Consider the following 15,749-nt stretch of genomic DNA (forward strand, 5'->3'; position numbering starts at 1 on the left):
TCTGACATCCTGGGTTTCAAGGGACCTCCCAGCTCTGACATCCTGGGTTCTAAGGATCTTCCCAGCTCTGACATGCTAAAGGCCCTCCTAGTGCTGACTTTCTGTGTTCTATGTGTTAGCCCGCACAACTCTACCATTCCATGTTCTAAATTTCCTCTCTGCTCTGAAATCCTATGGCTTATAGACTATGGGCTCTCCCAGTTCTGGTATTTTATACTCCAGCTTACTTAGAGCTTACTCTGTGACTTTAGGCAATTCTTGATTACCTCATCTGTAAAATGATGGGAGGAGAAGAACTCAGCAGTAGAATTGTATGACTTTCCATCATCAGGCCCTCCAAGGTGTACCTACTCCTCATCTTAGAGCACCTTGCTCTGATCCCTACACCTGAATATTCTTTTTTTTTTTTCTTTTTGAAGGGGGGGAGGGCAGGGCAGTGGGGGTTAAGTGACTTGCCCAAGGTCCCACGGCTAACAAGTGTTAAGAGTTGGAGGCCGGATTTAAACTCAGGTCCTCCTGATTCTAGGGCTGGTGCTCTATTCACTGTGCCTCCTAGCTGCCCCTCCTGAATAGATGAGGTCCCAGAGCAGGGCACGAGTTGTTGGGGAGCTGGCTCTGTGGATGCAGATGTGCTGCCCCATTGGCTTCCTTCTGAGGATCTCCCTCCTGGCTGGGGAGGACTAGGAGGCTTCCTTGAGTGGAGCCTGTGTCTTCTTTCCTTCCTTATGAAGGGATAACTCCACTTTGGCTGTGGACCAGAACCCACCCTAGTAGTGTGGGGAATGTGCCACGTCTCTGTGTGACTTACCTGACTCTGATGACTCTGCCCTTAACAGATATCCATGAGTCTCCCATTCTGGAGGAGGAAGATGATGATGTGGACCCCATCATGGCCAGCTCAGCTACCACCATTGCTACCTCAGAGCAGAGTACAGGGTCATGTGACACGAGCCCAGACATCATCTCCCCAGTCCTAAGCCCCGATTTTGAAGATTTATCCCAAGGTCGGCTGGACTCCCCAGCTGTGAATGGAGAGAGCCTGACAGGTGATGATGATGATGATGATGATGGTGGTGGTGGTGAGAGGGCCCAGGAGTAGGAGGGGCTACCCTCTACCCCAGGTCCCAAGGAGTCATTGCATCATAGGGTGCATATGAGGGCCTTTCCACCTTCCAGCGTCCTGGAAATGTGGTCCTGGCTGGTCACCCCCCAGCTTAGAACAACAAACCTGGGGGAGACAGCTCCAGAAAGTATTCTTATCTGGCCTTTGGGGGCTGTGGAGCCACGGTCCTGGCATGAAGCCAGTGATGGGGGGGGTAGGCCAGTCTTGTTGGGGGGAAGTCACACTGTGTTTCCCTGGCTTTTTTTTTTCCTTATGCTTTTCTGCTGGTATCTTTCTCGCCAAATTCCTTTCCTCCTTGACCCCACCCCCAGTTCCTAGTGTTTCTGCACATATAAGCCAAGCCTGGGCTTTTCCAGACCTACGTCTTGGGGTTTTGGCATCCCCATAGGTTTGTTCCAGATCCTGTGTGAGGAAGGAGGCTCATGGACTTGAATGGGCAATGTCCCATGCCCCTTTCCAGCCCTGGCCCGCAGCCTGGTTCTCAGTAATTCTGTGAAGTAGGAAACCCAGAGCCAGGCCTGACTCTGAGAGGCCCAGTAACTGTGCTTACACTAAACCTCCCTCAGCAGCACATCCACACATATGTGCACAAACCCATCTATCCGTACACACATAGTCACCCCCAGGCACATAGAACACATTTTATTGGGCATATGCATAGATGCCTATATGTGTATTCATCCTCACACAGGCACAAACACTTAACAAAGATTAAGCAGCAAGTATTTTCTTCTGTTGGTACCCTTAGGGCTTTTTTGAAACAAGTAACATTTCTGAGATGGAAATTCAAAGGAAGTTGTTTACTCTCATGGACGGTGTTTGAGCAGAGAGCAGACACTATAGATTTCCCTGTTGAGAGAGGAGAAGGTACCACCAAGCTGCTGCCTCCTTCGCCTCCCCCCCCCTTCAGGGCCCTCAGCCCAGTGGGTAGGGACATCTTTGGAAATAAAAGTTGAATTGACTATTTTTGTACCCTAAGTTTACACATACTATGGGGGAAATAAATAAAATTCTCTGTTGCTACGAGGGTCAGTCTGAACCATGTATCCTGCTTCCTTCCTGCATTGTGGGCCCTGGGGGGAGTGGAACGAATGGGTACAAAGGGGCTGGCCCAGGGCTGTGGGCAGGACAATGGGAGCAGAGGGACCTTTGGAGCTCCCAGTAAAGTGCTAGGGACAGTAGCAGCAGCCCATGGAAGAAAGGCCAAAGGTTGAGCTTTCAAAACCTGAAGAACTGGTAAGTGGAAGGAGTCTTCTGTTTTGTCAATGGGTTTCACTGTGTCTCTCTCTGCTTGGTGTGTGATAGGCACCAAGTGTCAGACTGGGGTTAGGAGGCTGGTAATCAGCTGCTATGAGCTTTTGCCCCAGAGAATTTACTGGTCTGTTATGGGAGATTAAGATGGGTAAACTGAGGCAGGTGATTAATCAACATGATGTACCCGGCACTGTGCTCTGTATAGGGAAAAGGAATAGGAACTAGGACTTGGGATTTCACTGGTTTGAGAAACTCTTGAGTGAAGAGAGTTTCTCTGCTGAAGCTTTTCTGTAACTTAGAGCCTTTGAGAATTGCCTGGAGGCACTGAGAGGTTGTGATTTGCCAGGGTCATACAGCTAGGAGATGTAGAGGGAGGCTGGATTTGACTTCCCCCATCCCCATGCCCCCTGCTCTACTTTTTTTCAGCTCCCTGGATGGCAAACACTATCTCTATCCAGTAACACTAGTCAGTCCCTAACCTCAGAGGGCATGCACTGAGGGAGGAAGGGAGGGAATACAACGTGTTCATAATCAAATACAACAAGGTGAATGAAATCCTTGAATTAACAACTGTGGGGAGGGGGGAGGCCTCTTGGAGGAGGGACAGCTTGAGGTGAACCTTGAAGGGGGGGGAGAGCTGGGAGTCCAGGAAGAAGAAGGGGTCATGAGGGAAGGCATCACAGGGTTTGAATGCCAGAATGAGCAGTCTGGATCTCCCCCAATCCACTGGTAATTATGTCCTGAACAGGGGAAGGACATGGTGACAGCTGGGCTTTGGGGAGATGACTTGGGGGAGGTGAGAGTTATGCAAGAGGGAATGATTGGAGGCATAGGGAGACCATCATCTAGAATTTGAGAGCAGGAAGGGGTCTTGGACCATCCAGCCACAACTCCCTCATTTTACAGGTAGGGAAACTGAGGCTCAGAGTAGGGATATTCCAGTGACTCAATGGCAGAGGGGTTCAGGGAGCAGCAATTCATGCCTGGGGTGAGAAGTGATGTCAGAGCACTTCATTGTAAGGACAGGCTTGGAGTGGCTACTTTGCAGTTCCTCCTCCCTTTACCCATACGCAGACATAGTAGAGATGTGGGGAGACCCTGGTTCAGCTCCCATTCATCCACCTTCTAGGAAGCTCAAGGTGCCTTGGAGCAGGGACATCTTGTCATCCAACTTATCGCTGCCCTCCTTCGCTAGGAATATTAGCTGGGATTGTCAGTGTGACTGAGTAGGTTTAGCAGGCTGGGGCTCAGTTCCCCTGATTAGTGGGTGAGTGACTTCTCTAACCCCATGGTTCTCACTGACCTCAGACTGTTTCATGACCCTTTCAACCTTCTACCTGGAAACTAGGGCTTACCCAGTAGAGGCATCTTGCCATGTGCCCTGTTGATTCCCTGTAGCCATTCCCCTATTAGGTAGGCTCGTCTTTCCCATCTCATGACACATCACTCCCCTTCACAGGCTATACTGTCCAGCCAAACTAGCCACCTTACTGGTATCACAAAGGAACAATTAACCTGAAATCCTACCTTCTGCAGGATACGTTTCCTTCTTTCCTCCCCATCAAACAATTTCTCCCTCCATTAGAACAAATTGCACAATAACAATATAAAGACAAGCAATTCTGAAAGATTTAGGAACTTTGATGAACTCAAGACCAACTGCTTGCATGATGAAAGAAGCTACTCATCTGATGGAGAGGTGAAGGACTCATTGAAGACTGAGACTTTTTTTTTAATGGCCAATGTGGAAATTTGTTTTTCTTGACTATGTCTTTATGATCGAGGCTTTGTTTTCCTTACTTTCTCAGTAGGGAGAAGCTGGGGGGATAGAGGTGGGAGGGAGAAAAGAACCGACAAATAAAATTAAATTTAAAAATGTTTTAAGTGGGAAAATTATTTTTCATTTATACTATATATCTTGTATATATACAAGTGGCTGGTACATAATAAGAATTTAAAACTGTTGATTTGATTTGTATGTATATAATTATTTGCATGTTATCTCCTCCACTGGATTGTGAGCTCCATGAAAGCAGGGACTGATTTCTTTTTTAATTTTAATTTTTTTTGCCTTTCTTTGAATTATACCCTTTCCCTTTAGGATTTAGCAGAGTGCTGCTTAACATAGTAAGAACTCATCACTTGTTGACTGACTGAGTGGAGAGCAGTCCATTTCCCTTTTCCATACCTTTGCACTACTAGTCCAGTCCCCACCCCCGAGGTCTGTGTGGAATACACGGCAGCCAGTACCTTCTTTCAAAGCTAAGCATGAATGCTACCTTCTAACCTTATACACTGAGCCTTTCCTCATTCTCCCCACTTACTAGTGCTTACTCACTTTGGAAATGTTGTAACTGTTTAACAAGTAGCTTTACAGGGACTGCACACTTTTCTCCATCACTTTCTGAAGTCTAGACAGTCAATGACAAAAAAAAATCAAGCCCTAATTGGTAGTATTTGTGCATTTCTCAGGTGTAAATACTCACCCAGAACATCTAGCTATCTCCTGTTACCCCTATAACATTTGTCATGCCAATTTTGCATCTATCTTGTATATATTCATGCTTTCTCCCCTCAACTAGATTGTAAGCTAATGGAGGGCAGGGACTGAGGTTCACTTTTGTCTTTGTATTCCTAAACACAGTTCTCAGTACAGTTCAGTAAGCTTAACAAATAAAGGTTTGTTTAATCGGTCAGCAAGAACCCTCAGAAAAGTTCCCCTTTAAGGAATGGAGATCTCTGAGTTGGAAGCATGCATTGGTAACGGTTAGATTTGCATTCAGAGGGGTCTGAATCCTTGGTTTGCCACGTTTGATCTTGGCCAAGTCACTTCCAGGGCTCAGTTTTCTCATCTGTAAAGTAAGTTGGAGTAATGACCTCTTACTAGAATGTACTGGGTTTGAATCTAAGCCCAGAGTCTATGACAAGTCACTTATTCAAGTCACTCAGTTTCTTCATCTGTAAAACGAGGAGCGTGGTACCAGTAAATTGTAAGGCTTCCTCCAGCTTTAAAATCTAAGATGCTATGATCTCACTGGGCTTTGGGACACTTCTCACGTGCACTCCTCTAGCAGCCCTACAAGCCGGAAGTCCTCCATCAGGACGTAGGCTGGCGTCACGCGCCCGCCTCAAAAATGGCCGCAGCGGGAGCGGAAATAAGGCCGAGGGGGCGGGGTTTGGCGGGATTGTGACGCGCGGCTCCCTGCGGCGGGGTGGGGCTTGGGCGCGCAGGCGTGGAAAGGCAGCGAAGGAGCGGTTTCCGCTTCCGGTGGCCTCTTTCTCTTCAGCGAGCTGGCCGAACGGGTGCGTGTTGTTAACCGGGGTCGGGATTGGCGGCAGGGCCCGGGGCCCGAAGCTGGGTCTAGTAACCGGGCCTGGGGGAGGGCGGCGACGCGGGGAAATTGGGCCATGCCCGAGGAAACGCGAAGGCAGGGCCTGGGTGGCGCGCCCGAGGCCGCGCCGGGCATGATGGGCCGGCGGCGCTGAGGCCCGTGTAGGCCCGGGAGCAAGGGAGGCGAGCGAGGACAGCGCTGGCCCAGGCGCTTTCTTTCCGGACATCATCTCTCCACACGGGGCCTCTTGGAGTCTTCTAGGGACGACGAGCTCACTCCCTCCCGAGGCAGACCCTTCCGCTTCGGGACGGCTCATTGGGAGAGTTAAGGCCCGAGGCGGTCTCAGCCGGCACCGAGGCCCCCGAGCTGTGCCTCTCGGTGCTCGGCCGGGCTGGCTATAGTACTTGGATGAGTCATTGGTGAAATCACCAGACCCACTCTTCTCCCTCCTGGGATGCAGGATGGAGAAGCCGGGTCCAGGCCGCAGAGAGGAAAGAGACCTCAGCACTGTCCCCTCTCTGTAAAACGGGGGTTGTCCCTTCCAGCAGTGCCCCTGTGGTCAAGCCAGGCTGGACTGGAGTGTGGGCGGAATGGCAGGGTTGGGAAAGGACCTCCCAGGGCTAAGACCAATGGGACACCTTCCCTGTTCCGGAGGGAAGAGAGAGAAGCAAGTGCTGCTTGGTAGTAAACGTAGAAAAGCTGTGCTGGGTGGGGGAAGGGAATACAGAGAATTTGGAGCTGAACCTTGGCGATTGTCAGGTCTGTTTGTTACACCCCACTCACACTTAGCAGTTAAGGAAACCAGAGAGGTTAGATAATTTACCAGGAACACAGGTAGATTTCAATTCCAAGTCATCTAACTCCAAATTTAGTTTACACCATAGCATTCTCTCTGTTTTCTCTTTACAAAAATCTAAAATAGGTGAAAACTTGGTGTTGAATCAGGTCAAGGACAATCCTAAACACTTTCAATGTAAGGAAGCTAGTCAGGTTGTTGGAGAAATTGAGGCAAATCTCTGGGGAAAAGCTGGAACTTGCGTAGGGTTAGTACTAGAGGACTGAAAGTCATAGAGATCTCAGGGGGTGTCTGGTTCATGGGGTAGGAGAGGTACAGGAACTTGTTAGAGACAGACCTAGGAGAGGCCAGGAAACAAAAGGTAGAGAAGTTTAGGGCCAAAGTAGGGAGAGGGTCCCTAGTGAGATGATGCACCAAGTAAAACTTGGGAGGAAACTGAAAGACCAGGGCAGAGAATAGAAGATTGCTGGTTCTAACAGGGGCAGCTGAGACTGGTGGCTGGAAAAATTGTGGGCTATTCATGGTACCCCGTCTAACTCTTCCAGTGGGCGCAGCATTGCAGAGATGCAGATCTTCGTGAAGACCCTGACTGGCAAGACCATCACACTTGAGGTCGAACCCAGTGATACTATCGAGAATGTCAAAGCCAAAATCCAAGACAAGGAAGGTGAGTGAGTGGACTTTTGGTCTGGGTATCCTATCTAACTTCCAGAAGATCAGGCCTTTGGACCTCTGTCCTTTCTGCCTTTTCTGGCCTGGTGTACCCATCCATTATAGGTCATTTAAAGCAGAATTGGGCTAGTTGCTTTGGTCTGAGCTAGATTATCCAATCCATTTTACTCAGCATGCTTTTGGTATCGGTCCTAGGTATCCCACCAGATCAACAACGTCTGATTTTTGCTGGAAAACAGCTAGAAGATGGACGAACTCTCTCTGACTACAACATCCAGAAAGGTACTATGTCGTTGCCTGGGGGTGTGGGTGGTATTGTGTATTAAGCTTTGGATCACTAACGAGGGCAGCATGGTTTTAATAGAAAGAACTCTGGAGTCAGTAGCACCTTCATGCACTTATTAAATACTTTAAAGATCCTGGGCAAGTCGTTTCTCTGAGCTTTCGTTGCCTTATCTGTAAAATGAGGTCACTAACACTTGTGCTGATCTACCTTATAAGGCTATTGTGAGAAAGGCCTATTTGGAGCTGTAAGATAAATTTTTTTTAATAGTTTGGGGAGCAATCTTTGGTATTGTGAAAAGATTTTCTAGAAATCTTTATTCCTTTAATTCCCAGCTAGACGATAAACTCAATAGCACAGTGTTTGTGCTTTGGTGGCACCTGGACAGTAATCACACATTGATTTGATTGAAATTCATCTTGAAAAGGTAGCAGCATCTCTTTGTTATCATGGGCAGGGCAGATCCCTCCCTCAAATATATTGTGAATTCTCATCCCTTTTTCTGTAAATGTATGGAAGGGAGGAAGTACTTATTAAACATATACTCTGATGTGCTGTGCTTTGCAAATCTCTCACTTGCTGGTTACAACAGCTGGGGGTGGTGGCATAAGGTGGTATTGTGCTATTATCCTAGCTCTCCTGCTGAGGAGCTTCAGGCAGGCAGGTGAAGTGACTTGCTTGGTTTAAGAAAGCTAGTAAATGTCTGAGGCCAGACTTGTGTCTTCCTGGCTCCAGACCTGGGGCCCTATCCACTTTATGTGCTCCTGTGCTGTGGGTCTTATAAGCTTGTCCTCTTGATTTAGATTGTGATTATTTGTGTGTATTTCTCATTCCTCTCCCTTACCCCCATTGGATTGAGAGCAGGTCTTCCCACCCTTGGTTCCATGCATATCATTGGCACTTACAAGCGTTTCTGTCTGTTCAGAGTCCACTCTGCACTTGGTGCTGCGTCTTCGAGGGGGCATCATTGAGCCTTCCCTTCGCCAGCTGGCCCAGAAGTACAACTGTGACAAGATGATCTGCCGCAAGTATGCCTGGGACTTGGCAGGGCTGGGAGGGTTGTCATGCTTCCTCATGTGGCATTCCTCTTCACACATGAGGGGATCCCTCACCATGAACGCCCTTCTCCTTGTTGCAGGTGTTATGCCCGCCTGCATCCCCGTGCTGTAAACTGCCGTAAGAAGAAGTGCGGCCACACCAACAATCTGCGCCCCAAGAAGAAGGTCAAATAAAGACCCGCCTCGGGGACCCAGCTTTGGTTTGGCTCCCTTCACTGATGTTCTCTTGAGTAGTCTGTTGTGACAAGGCCTTGTTCCTGGGTTTAATGGGACTGTGATATCAATAAAATCCCCTTTTAGTTGAGAAGCAGGAGCTCTGGTGTCTGTGCAACTCATTCTGTACTTATAGGAGCCTTTGATGGATGGAACCTCTGGGAGGAAGAGGAGTGGGAAGATTCTGGAGGGGTGACTGGGAAAGAGAACTATAGCCAACCCTGGCTTTCTGCTGCAGAAAGGCCAGAAGAGCTCTGTGCCCTTAGAAGGCCCCTCTTGTAGCCCCACCTCTGATTGACTAGATTAGTTACTTTGTCTGTTAAATGGGAATACTGCTTGTGAAGAGAAAGGGCTGGTAATACATGAGGTAATGCCAGTCTCAGTTGTGCCACAATTGACCCCAAATCATTTCCTCTAAGATGGGGTTGAGCTCTTTAAGGTAGGAGCCCTCCCCTCAATGGAGGCCTGGCCTATATGTAGCCTGGGCCTTATACCATTGGAGGCAACTTGGTATGAGCAGGGGTTGAGAGCCAGGGCCAAGCATTTCTTCCCACCCGTTCTGCTAGAATGAGTGCCTATCTTGAGATCTTCCAGCACAGAGACTGGGTAACTAACACTGAGAATACTGTAAGAGGATTCCTCTTGTGGGTGGGGTTGGTTTGGATGGCCTCTTTCCACTGGCCCCACATGCCCAACACACTGATCTCCCCACTAAGAAAACCTTTGCTGTTAAGCTTGAACACCTTGCATCAGAAAAAACAAGCTGGACTCTTGACAGTGCCTAGCATACAGGAGTACACAGGTGCTTGTTTGTAAAAGCTATCAGAGGATATACCAGGCCCTTTAATAAGACTCCTATGATGTTGATTTAAAAACAGTAAGTGGCCTTTGTTCAGTCCCTCTTGAAGACTCCTTGGTGGGTAGAAGCATCCATTCCACTCTGGGACAGCTGTGATCATCAGAAAATGGACATGTCTCCTGGGGCCCTTCCAACAGTGAGAATCTCTGTTCTCCAGGAACGCGTCTTCCATGCTTGAGTGTGCTTATGGGACACTGGATAGGTCTCTGGGGAAGACTCCCATCTGATAAAAAGCTCCAGCTGAACCTTCCAGGAACCTGGGTTCTCAATGCCAAACGCCAAAGGCTGACCTCGGTCCTTCCATTGCCTTCTCCCATGTTTAGTGACAGCCTTGGGCTCTGGGAGTCACGCTGTGAAATACAGCAGCTGAACTGAAAGAACGGGACTGGCAGCTCCCACTGAAAGAGGAAACTCGGACGATCCTGGTCCTGCATCCACCAGGCCAGTCTGTCCTCTGCGTGAAAGGGGTTGGACTTGTCTCTGAAGGTCCTTTCTAGCTCTGTTTCCTGACTTAAACTTGGAAAATGCTCAGACGTGTGGCCTCATCCTGGGTGATGTGTACAGGTGCTAAGATCTGTGTGGAGCCTGTGGAATTGGTAGTGCTATCATTACCTGATATGTCAGAAGTGTGGCCTAGTGCTGCTCCCCAAGCCCAGGATGATGCCAGGTTAAAGCATAACACAACCAAGGTCATGTTCACATGTGGTTTTCTAAGCATGGGGTCTTTCACTTTTTGTACAGGTTAGCTCCCATTTTCTGTTGGGAGTTTGATGCCTCTGGCCTTGTGAATAAGGGGTTGGGTTTGGAGTTAGGAAGAAAAGGGTTCAAATTCTGCTTCTGACACAATAGCTGTGTGATCCTGGGCAAGGCCCTAAACTTCCACGACTTTCCCCAGTGTCAGCTGAGGAAAACACAAGTCTGAGAATTGGCAGATGAGGAAACAGGTTTCTAAAGGTTAATTTTATGTGTGGCTATCCCCCTCCAGTCAGAAAGCTCTAGTATGTATTGGAGCCAGACTGTGAAGCTAGGTTCCCCAACTCCCAGTCCAATCCTTGTTTATTCTACTAGGCCGTCCTACATCCTACATCTTTCGCTAATGCGTAGCTTCCGTATGTAACATCCGTATGTGTCCCCCACTAGAATGTAAGTTCCTTGATGACAGGGACTTTACCTTTCTTTGTATCTCTAGCACATAGCAGCACAATGTCATGCATACAGTGGGGGCTTAATAAATGCTTGTTTGATTTAATCTACACATAACCATCCTGTGAAAGGCAGGAGTAGGACAATTTAGATTTTAGAGGTGGGGAAAGTGATGTTAAAGGTCGTACACTGAGTCAGGGACATAAAACCCCAGGTTTCCCAGTTGGGGTTCAGAGCCCTACCTCCTCCATTTGTTTCCTCAAGGTGAGAGCTGAGACATCCCAGCTGAAGAGATGGCTGAACTTCAGCAATCAATCAACCAATCATTAAGCTTTTAAAAAAAGTTTTTTAATTAAAATTTTTAAATAACCTTCCTCCCACCCACCCCTTTATTGCAAAAGAAAAAAACAAACACTTGGAATAAATACATATAATCAAAACAAATTCTGGTATTGGCCATGTCCGAAATAGAAAAAAAAGGTCTCAATCTGCATTCTGAGTGCTTCAGCTCTGGGTCAGGTGGACAGCATGTTTCATTATGAGTCCTCTGGAATTGTAGTTGGTCATTACATTGATCAGCCCTCTTTAAGTCTTTATTGCAAATATTTGCAATGGTATCTATAGTATTGCTGTATACTTTCTGCTGCTCACTTTACATCTGTTCATATAAGACTTCCTAAGTTTCTCTGAAATTGACCCCTTCATGATTTTCTTTTTGGAGAGGGGAGAGCAGGGCAATTGGAGTTGTGATTTGCCCAAGGTCACATGGCTAGTAAGTGTTAAATGTCTGAGGTTGAATTTGAACTCAGGTTCTCCTGACTCTAGGGCCAGTGCTCTATTTACTGTGCCACCTAGCCACTGTCGCCCCATTCCTGATTTCTAACTGCAAAATTCCGTCCCAGTCATATACCATAATTGGTTCAGCCATTCACTGTTGATGGGTACTTGCTTGGTTCCAGTTCACAAAAAGAACTTGACATCTTTGTGTATGTCTCGGTCCTTCTTCCTTTTATCTCTGGAGCACAAGCCTAGAAGTAATATGACTGGGCCAAAAGGTGTGCATAGTTTCATAACTTTCTGTGCTTAGTTCCAAATTGCTTTTTAGGATGGCTGGACCAGTTCATAACTCCCAACAGTGAAATAACCTTGTTTGCCTTCAGTCCCTCTAGTATTTTTCATTTTCATTTTTTTTTGGTTGTTTCCCAATTACTGTTCTGGGTGCTGTCAAATCTGTTCCCCACTTTCCTCATCTGTAAAATAAGGGGACTAAACACCTTGTTTTCTAAGAACCAGAAAAAGCACTATTGTGTGTGGGGCAGGAGGAGGAGAGGGAGGGCATGAAATGTGCACAACCTGAGTTCAGATTCCAGATTTACTATTTACTGTTGCTGGCAGCTAGATGGTTAAATGGATAAATTTTGTTGTTTTGTTTTTGTCTTTATGGAGGGGGGAAAGGCAAGGCAATTGGGGTTAAGTGACTTGCCCAAGGTCACACAGCTAGTAAATGTTAAGTGTCTGAGGCCGAATTTGAACTCAGGTCTTCCTGACTCCAGGGCTGATGCTCTATTCACTTCACCACCTAGTTGTCCCACAGATAGGTTTTTAATACAGTACCTGGCACATAGTAAGTGCTCAATAAATGTTGATTGATTGGCTAGAGTGCTGGGCCTGGAATATGGGAGAGCTGAATCTCTGGCCTCAAACACTTACTAGCTAAGTGGGCTTACCCTGGGCAAGCCACTCAACCTCTGTCTACCTCAGTTTCTCCAGTTGTAATGGGAATAATTCCACCTACCTCACAGGGTTGTTGTGAGGGTCAGTTGAGAAAATTGCAAAATGCCTAGCACAACGCAAATAGTGGGCATCTTAATAAATTCTTGTTTCCATCCTCCCTGTTCTTTCATTTCCTGGTGAGCATCTTAACGATATCTTGATAAATAGCCGAGTATTAAGCCCTGTACTCGTGCCAAGCAGTGTAAGAATCTGGGGACACAAAGAAAAAAGCCCGTGTATCATTTGAATGTGTTCTCAAGAGAGAACGAATTCATTACAACCCGCCACCGCCACCTGTTGTGGTGGATAGTGTTGGACTTTAAGTGTGTGAAGACCTGCGTTCAAATTCTTCCTCTGACGCTTTAATAGCTGTGTGGCCCTGAGCAATAGACAGCCTCTCACACTGTAATTCCACCCCCCCCCCCCAACCCCCCGCTGGGAGGTTCCAGTGGAGCAGTCTTCAACACCTTAAAAGCGTAATGTAAACGCTGGCTTACTGTTACACGTGGGAGACTAAGCACGTGAATATCGAGGTGCACGTGGGCAGAGAAGGTAATCCATGGGGGGGAGGGCCGGGGAGAGCCCTCGAGGGGGGTCGGGGGGAAGGGGGAGGGGATTGGACAGGATGACCTCTGCCCTCCCCCCGCCCCACCCCACCCCCGCGCCAGCCTCTCCGGAGTCCTCCCGCCCTGCAGAGGGCGCAGGCGGAGTCTGCCAGGGCCTGCCAGGCCGGGCCGAGTCGCGGCCTCTATGGGGCCTGCCATGCCAGGAGCGAGTGCTGAGGCGGAGGCTCCGGCGTCGCCAGGCGGAGGGGCGAGGCCCGAGGAAACGGCCCGGCCTGGGGTGAGCCTGTGGGGCAAGGAGGAGGGCAGAGGAGGCTGGGGCAGGAGAACGGGCTGGGGGGAGGGGGAAATCCGCCGCCGGGGAAGGGCGCGGAGCGGGGGGGGGGGGGGGGGGGGGAGACCCGCGGTCACAGTGCGGGGATGGTCTGCTGGGGCCCTTTCCCCAGCTCCCCTGCTTGAGAGCCCCCCGCCCGCCCCAGGGCTCCGGCGCCCCCCAGTGGCCGCTGCCTGAGACCCACCTCCAGCTTCTTCCCTCTGGTGCTCCCCTGCCTGGCCCCGCCCATCCGTTCCTTTATTCTGGCGCCCCCGAGTGGCCGTCGAGAGCCCCCGCGCTCCCTCCCCTCTGGCGCCCCCCAGTGGCCGTCGCCTGAGCTCTACCTCTGACCCCTTCCTTTGAGGGCTGTCCTGTCCCTCTGGCGCCCCCAGGGGCCGCTGCCTGCAGAGGCATGTGCTTTCCTTCCGCGGATCAGCGCACCTCCTGCCCCGTGCGCTTTCCAGCTCCCCTGGCCGCTGAGTGCTGAGCCTTGCAGTCCTGGGACCTAATTCACGTCCCATCTGTGACACAACTGTGTGACTTTGACCAAGCTAATCATTGCGCTGAGCCTCAGTTTCCTTCTCAGTAAAATGAGGACGTGCCTCTGCCCTCGACTTCTGATCTTAGGGACCAGCGGCAGCTCCCCGCCTGCTGTGGGGTGTCCCTGCTAAGGACCGTCAAGATGCCGTGGGCATCCCACTCCCCCTTTTCCCAAGGACCCTGCCTAGGCTCGGGCTTCCCTTGAAGGTCTGGGAGTCCCCCCAGCCGTGGAGGACCCTGCCTGCCCCACCCACTGCCCTTGCCCCCCAAGCTCCAGGCCGGGGCTGCGCCCCCTTGGGAAGGGGGGTGAGGAGTAGTCCCCAACCCTGGGGAAGGACGAGCGCAGGCTACCTAGGCTGAACCCTTCCTTCCCAGACCCCTGTTCTTGCGGTCTTCAATGGGGGGAGGAGGGGAGGAGGCAGAGCCTTTTCAAGGTCAGTGCGTCTCCCTGGGATTAGCCCTCTGCGAAAGGGGTCCAGGGGTGCTTGGCCAGAGTCTTCCCACCTCTCCCTGCCCCTCCTCCCCACAGAGCCAAGCCCGAGTGAGGGACCTGCTGCTGCAGCTGCAAAACCTCCAGGCAGAGCGCTCTGAGGCCTTTGGACTATTGGACCAGTGAGTGAGGGTCAGGGGTCCTTGGGGAGGACCTGGGGCTGACCCTCGGGAGCAGGGGCCAGGGAGCTGGAGGCTGACATGCAAAGAAGCCAAAGGGATGGTACCTTGTGACTGTCCTCACCTGGGGGGCTGGCTGGGGGGGGGGGGTGTCTGACTCACAGGGCCCCTTCATCCCCCTGCATGAGGGGAGGGGGCTTGGCTTAGACCCTGTGACTCAGCCTCCACAACTCACCATCTTCCTCAAAGGGGCCACCAGGCCTACCTGAGGAGTGGTCCGCAGTATGACTTCCCTCGATACCGGCAGCTGGTCCACGAGGTGACCGAGGCCTTTGCCAGCATCTCCCGAGAAGTGCTTGCCATTCAGGAGCGCCTCAGGGACACCCATGGGCGGCCTGACCTCGCCCAGCACCTGGCCCATCTGCAGGAGCAGGAGCGGCAGCGGCTGGAGCTGGTCAGCCTCCTCCCCAGGCCCAGCGTCCACAAGCTCTGGCCCATTCCCTTGATCTCAGCCTAATCCTACCTTCATTGCCCCTAGGCCCTCTTCTTACTGACCAGCCCCGAAGTTCTTCCCTAGACTGCTCTGGGGTGGGCAGGGGGCCAGGCCGGCGGGTGTGGGTGTGCATGGGGAGAGTGTCCTTGGGCAGAAACTCAGGGAACACTCTCCTCTTCCCCCCCACCCCCACCCTCAGACAGCAGCTCTACAGCTGGCCCGGCAGAAGGCCCAAGAGGAGCCAGGGGCTGCAGCCCCCAGAGAGGAGGTTCAGGAACTGCGCCAGAGGTGGGGGCCGACCTGCTGCACTGGGGAGGCAGACCGGGCTGGTCCAGGGCTAGGGCTGAGAGAAGAAGCTTGCCCTGTCCCTACAGCCATGGCTATTCCCTTCTTCCCTCCTCCCCTCCCTTTATCTCTGTTATGAACAAGGACACACACGCACATGGCCTCCTTCATGAGGGCTCTTCATACATGTAGAGACTCTGACACAGTCATACATAGACACATGTAGACACACATACACAACCTCCCCCCACAATCACTCAGTCACCAGCGTTCATGTGTTTGTCTTAGACACAAACACACACACACACGTGCACAACCTCCCCCATCACATTCAGTCACCAACATTCATGTGCTTTTCTCACACACATAAACACCCTGCCTTCCTTGGGGGGCTGTGGGGGGTCTTGGATTCTGTCCTCATATTCTTGCTCCTGGACGCC

At 50.5% G+C, this 15,749-nt stretch overlaps 4 protein-coding genes across 5 annotated transcripts in view; 3 read left to right on the forward strand and 1 right to left on the reverse strand.

Moving 5' to 3' along the window:
* The window catches only part of KXD1 (KxDL motif containing 1), a 7,848-nt gene extending 5,686 nt beyond the window's left edge, over positions 1–2,162 (forward strand). The window contains 1 exon segment of the mRNA XM_069066569.1: positions 837–2,162. Within this exon segment, the coding sequence (XP_068922670.1) occupies positions 837–1,099 (263 nt within the window). The 3' untranslated portion in view covers positions 1,100–2,162.
* The window catches only part of REX1BD (required for excision 1-B domain containing), a 268,541-nt gene that overhangs the window by 251,768 nt on the left and 1,024 nt on the right, over positions 1–15,749 (forward strand). The window contains exons 2-5 of one of the 2 annotated variants that reach the window (XM_069066316.1): positions 13,233–13,349; positions 14,452–14,534; positions 14,781–14,985; positions 15,224–15,312. In XM_069066316.1, the coding sequence (XP_068922417.1) occupies positions 13,257–13,349; positions 14,452–14,534; positions 14,781–14,985; positions 15,224–15,312 (470 nt within the window). In that variant the 5' untranslated portion in view covers positions 13,233–13,256. The remainder of the gene's footprint in view (positions 1–13,232; positions 13,350–14,451; positions 14,535–14,780; positions 14,986–15,223; positions 15,313–15,749) is intronic. The other variant, XM_069066231.1, reaches the window with a different exon arrangement.
* FKBP8 (FKBP prolyl isomerase 8) overlaps positions 1–15,749 on the reverse strand; it is a 78,207-nt gene that overhangs the window by 61,116 nt on the left and 1,342 nt on the right. The gene's annotated exons all lie outside the window — the stretch shown is intronic.
* Positions 5,592–8,831, forward strand: UBA52 (ubiquitin A-52 residue ribosomal protein fusion product 1). The gene is made up of 5 exons (XM_069066444.1): positions 5,592–5,680; positions 7,051–7,172; positions 7,373–7,459; positions 8,386–8,488; positions 8,599–8,831. The coding sequence occupies exons 2-5, from the start codon at positions 7,070–7,072 to the stop codon at positions 8,690–8,692; spliced, it is 387 nt and encodes a 128-aa protein (XP_068922545.1). The 5' UTR covers positions 5,592–5,680; positions 7,051–7,069; the 3' UTR covers positions 8,693–8,831.

The sequence above is a fragment of the Petaurus breviceps genome, unplaced genomic scaffold (assembly GCF_028583685.1).
Source record: "Petaurus breviceps papuanus isolate PSGF00001 unplaced genomic scaffold, PetGlider_PUasm1.0 108, whole genome shotgun sequence".
NCBI classification, from domain to species: domain Eukaryota; kingdom Metazoa; phylum Chordata; class Mammalia; order Diprotodontia; family Petauridae; genus Petaurus; species Petaurus breviceps.

What these genes read in the sequence shown, in the direction of transcription:
- UBA52 (XM_069066444.1), top strand. Translation starts at nt 7,070, where the DNA reads ATGCAGATCTTCGTGAAGACCCTGACTGGCAAGACCATCACACTTGAG. An exon ending in TGACTACAACATCCAGAAAG is followed by an intron (nt 7,460 to 8,385) that starts GTACTATGTCGT and finishes CTGTCTGTTCAG; the next exon opens with AGTCCACTCTGCACTTGGTG. An exon ending in GACAAGATGATCTGCCGCAA is followed by an intron (nt 8,489 to 8,598) that starts GTATGCCTGGGA and finishes TCCTTGTTGCAG; the next exon opens with GTGTTATGCCCGCCTGCATC.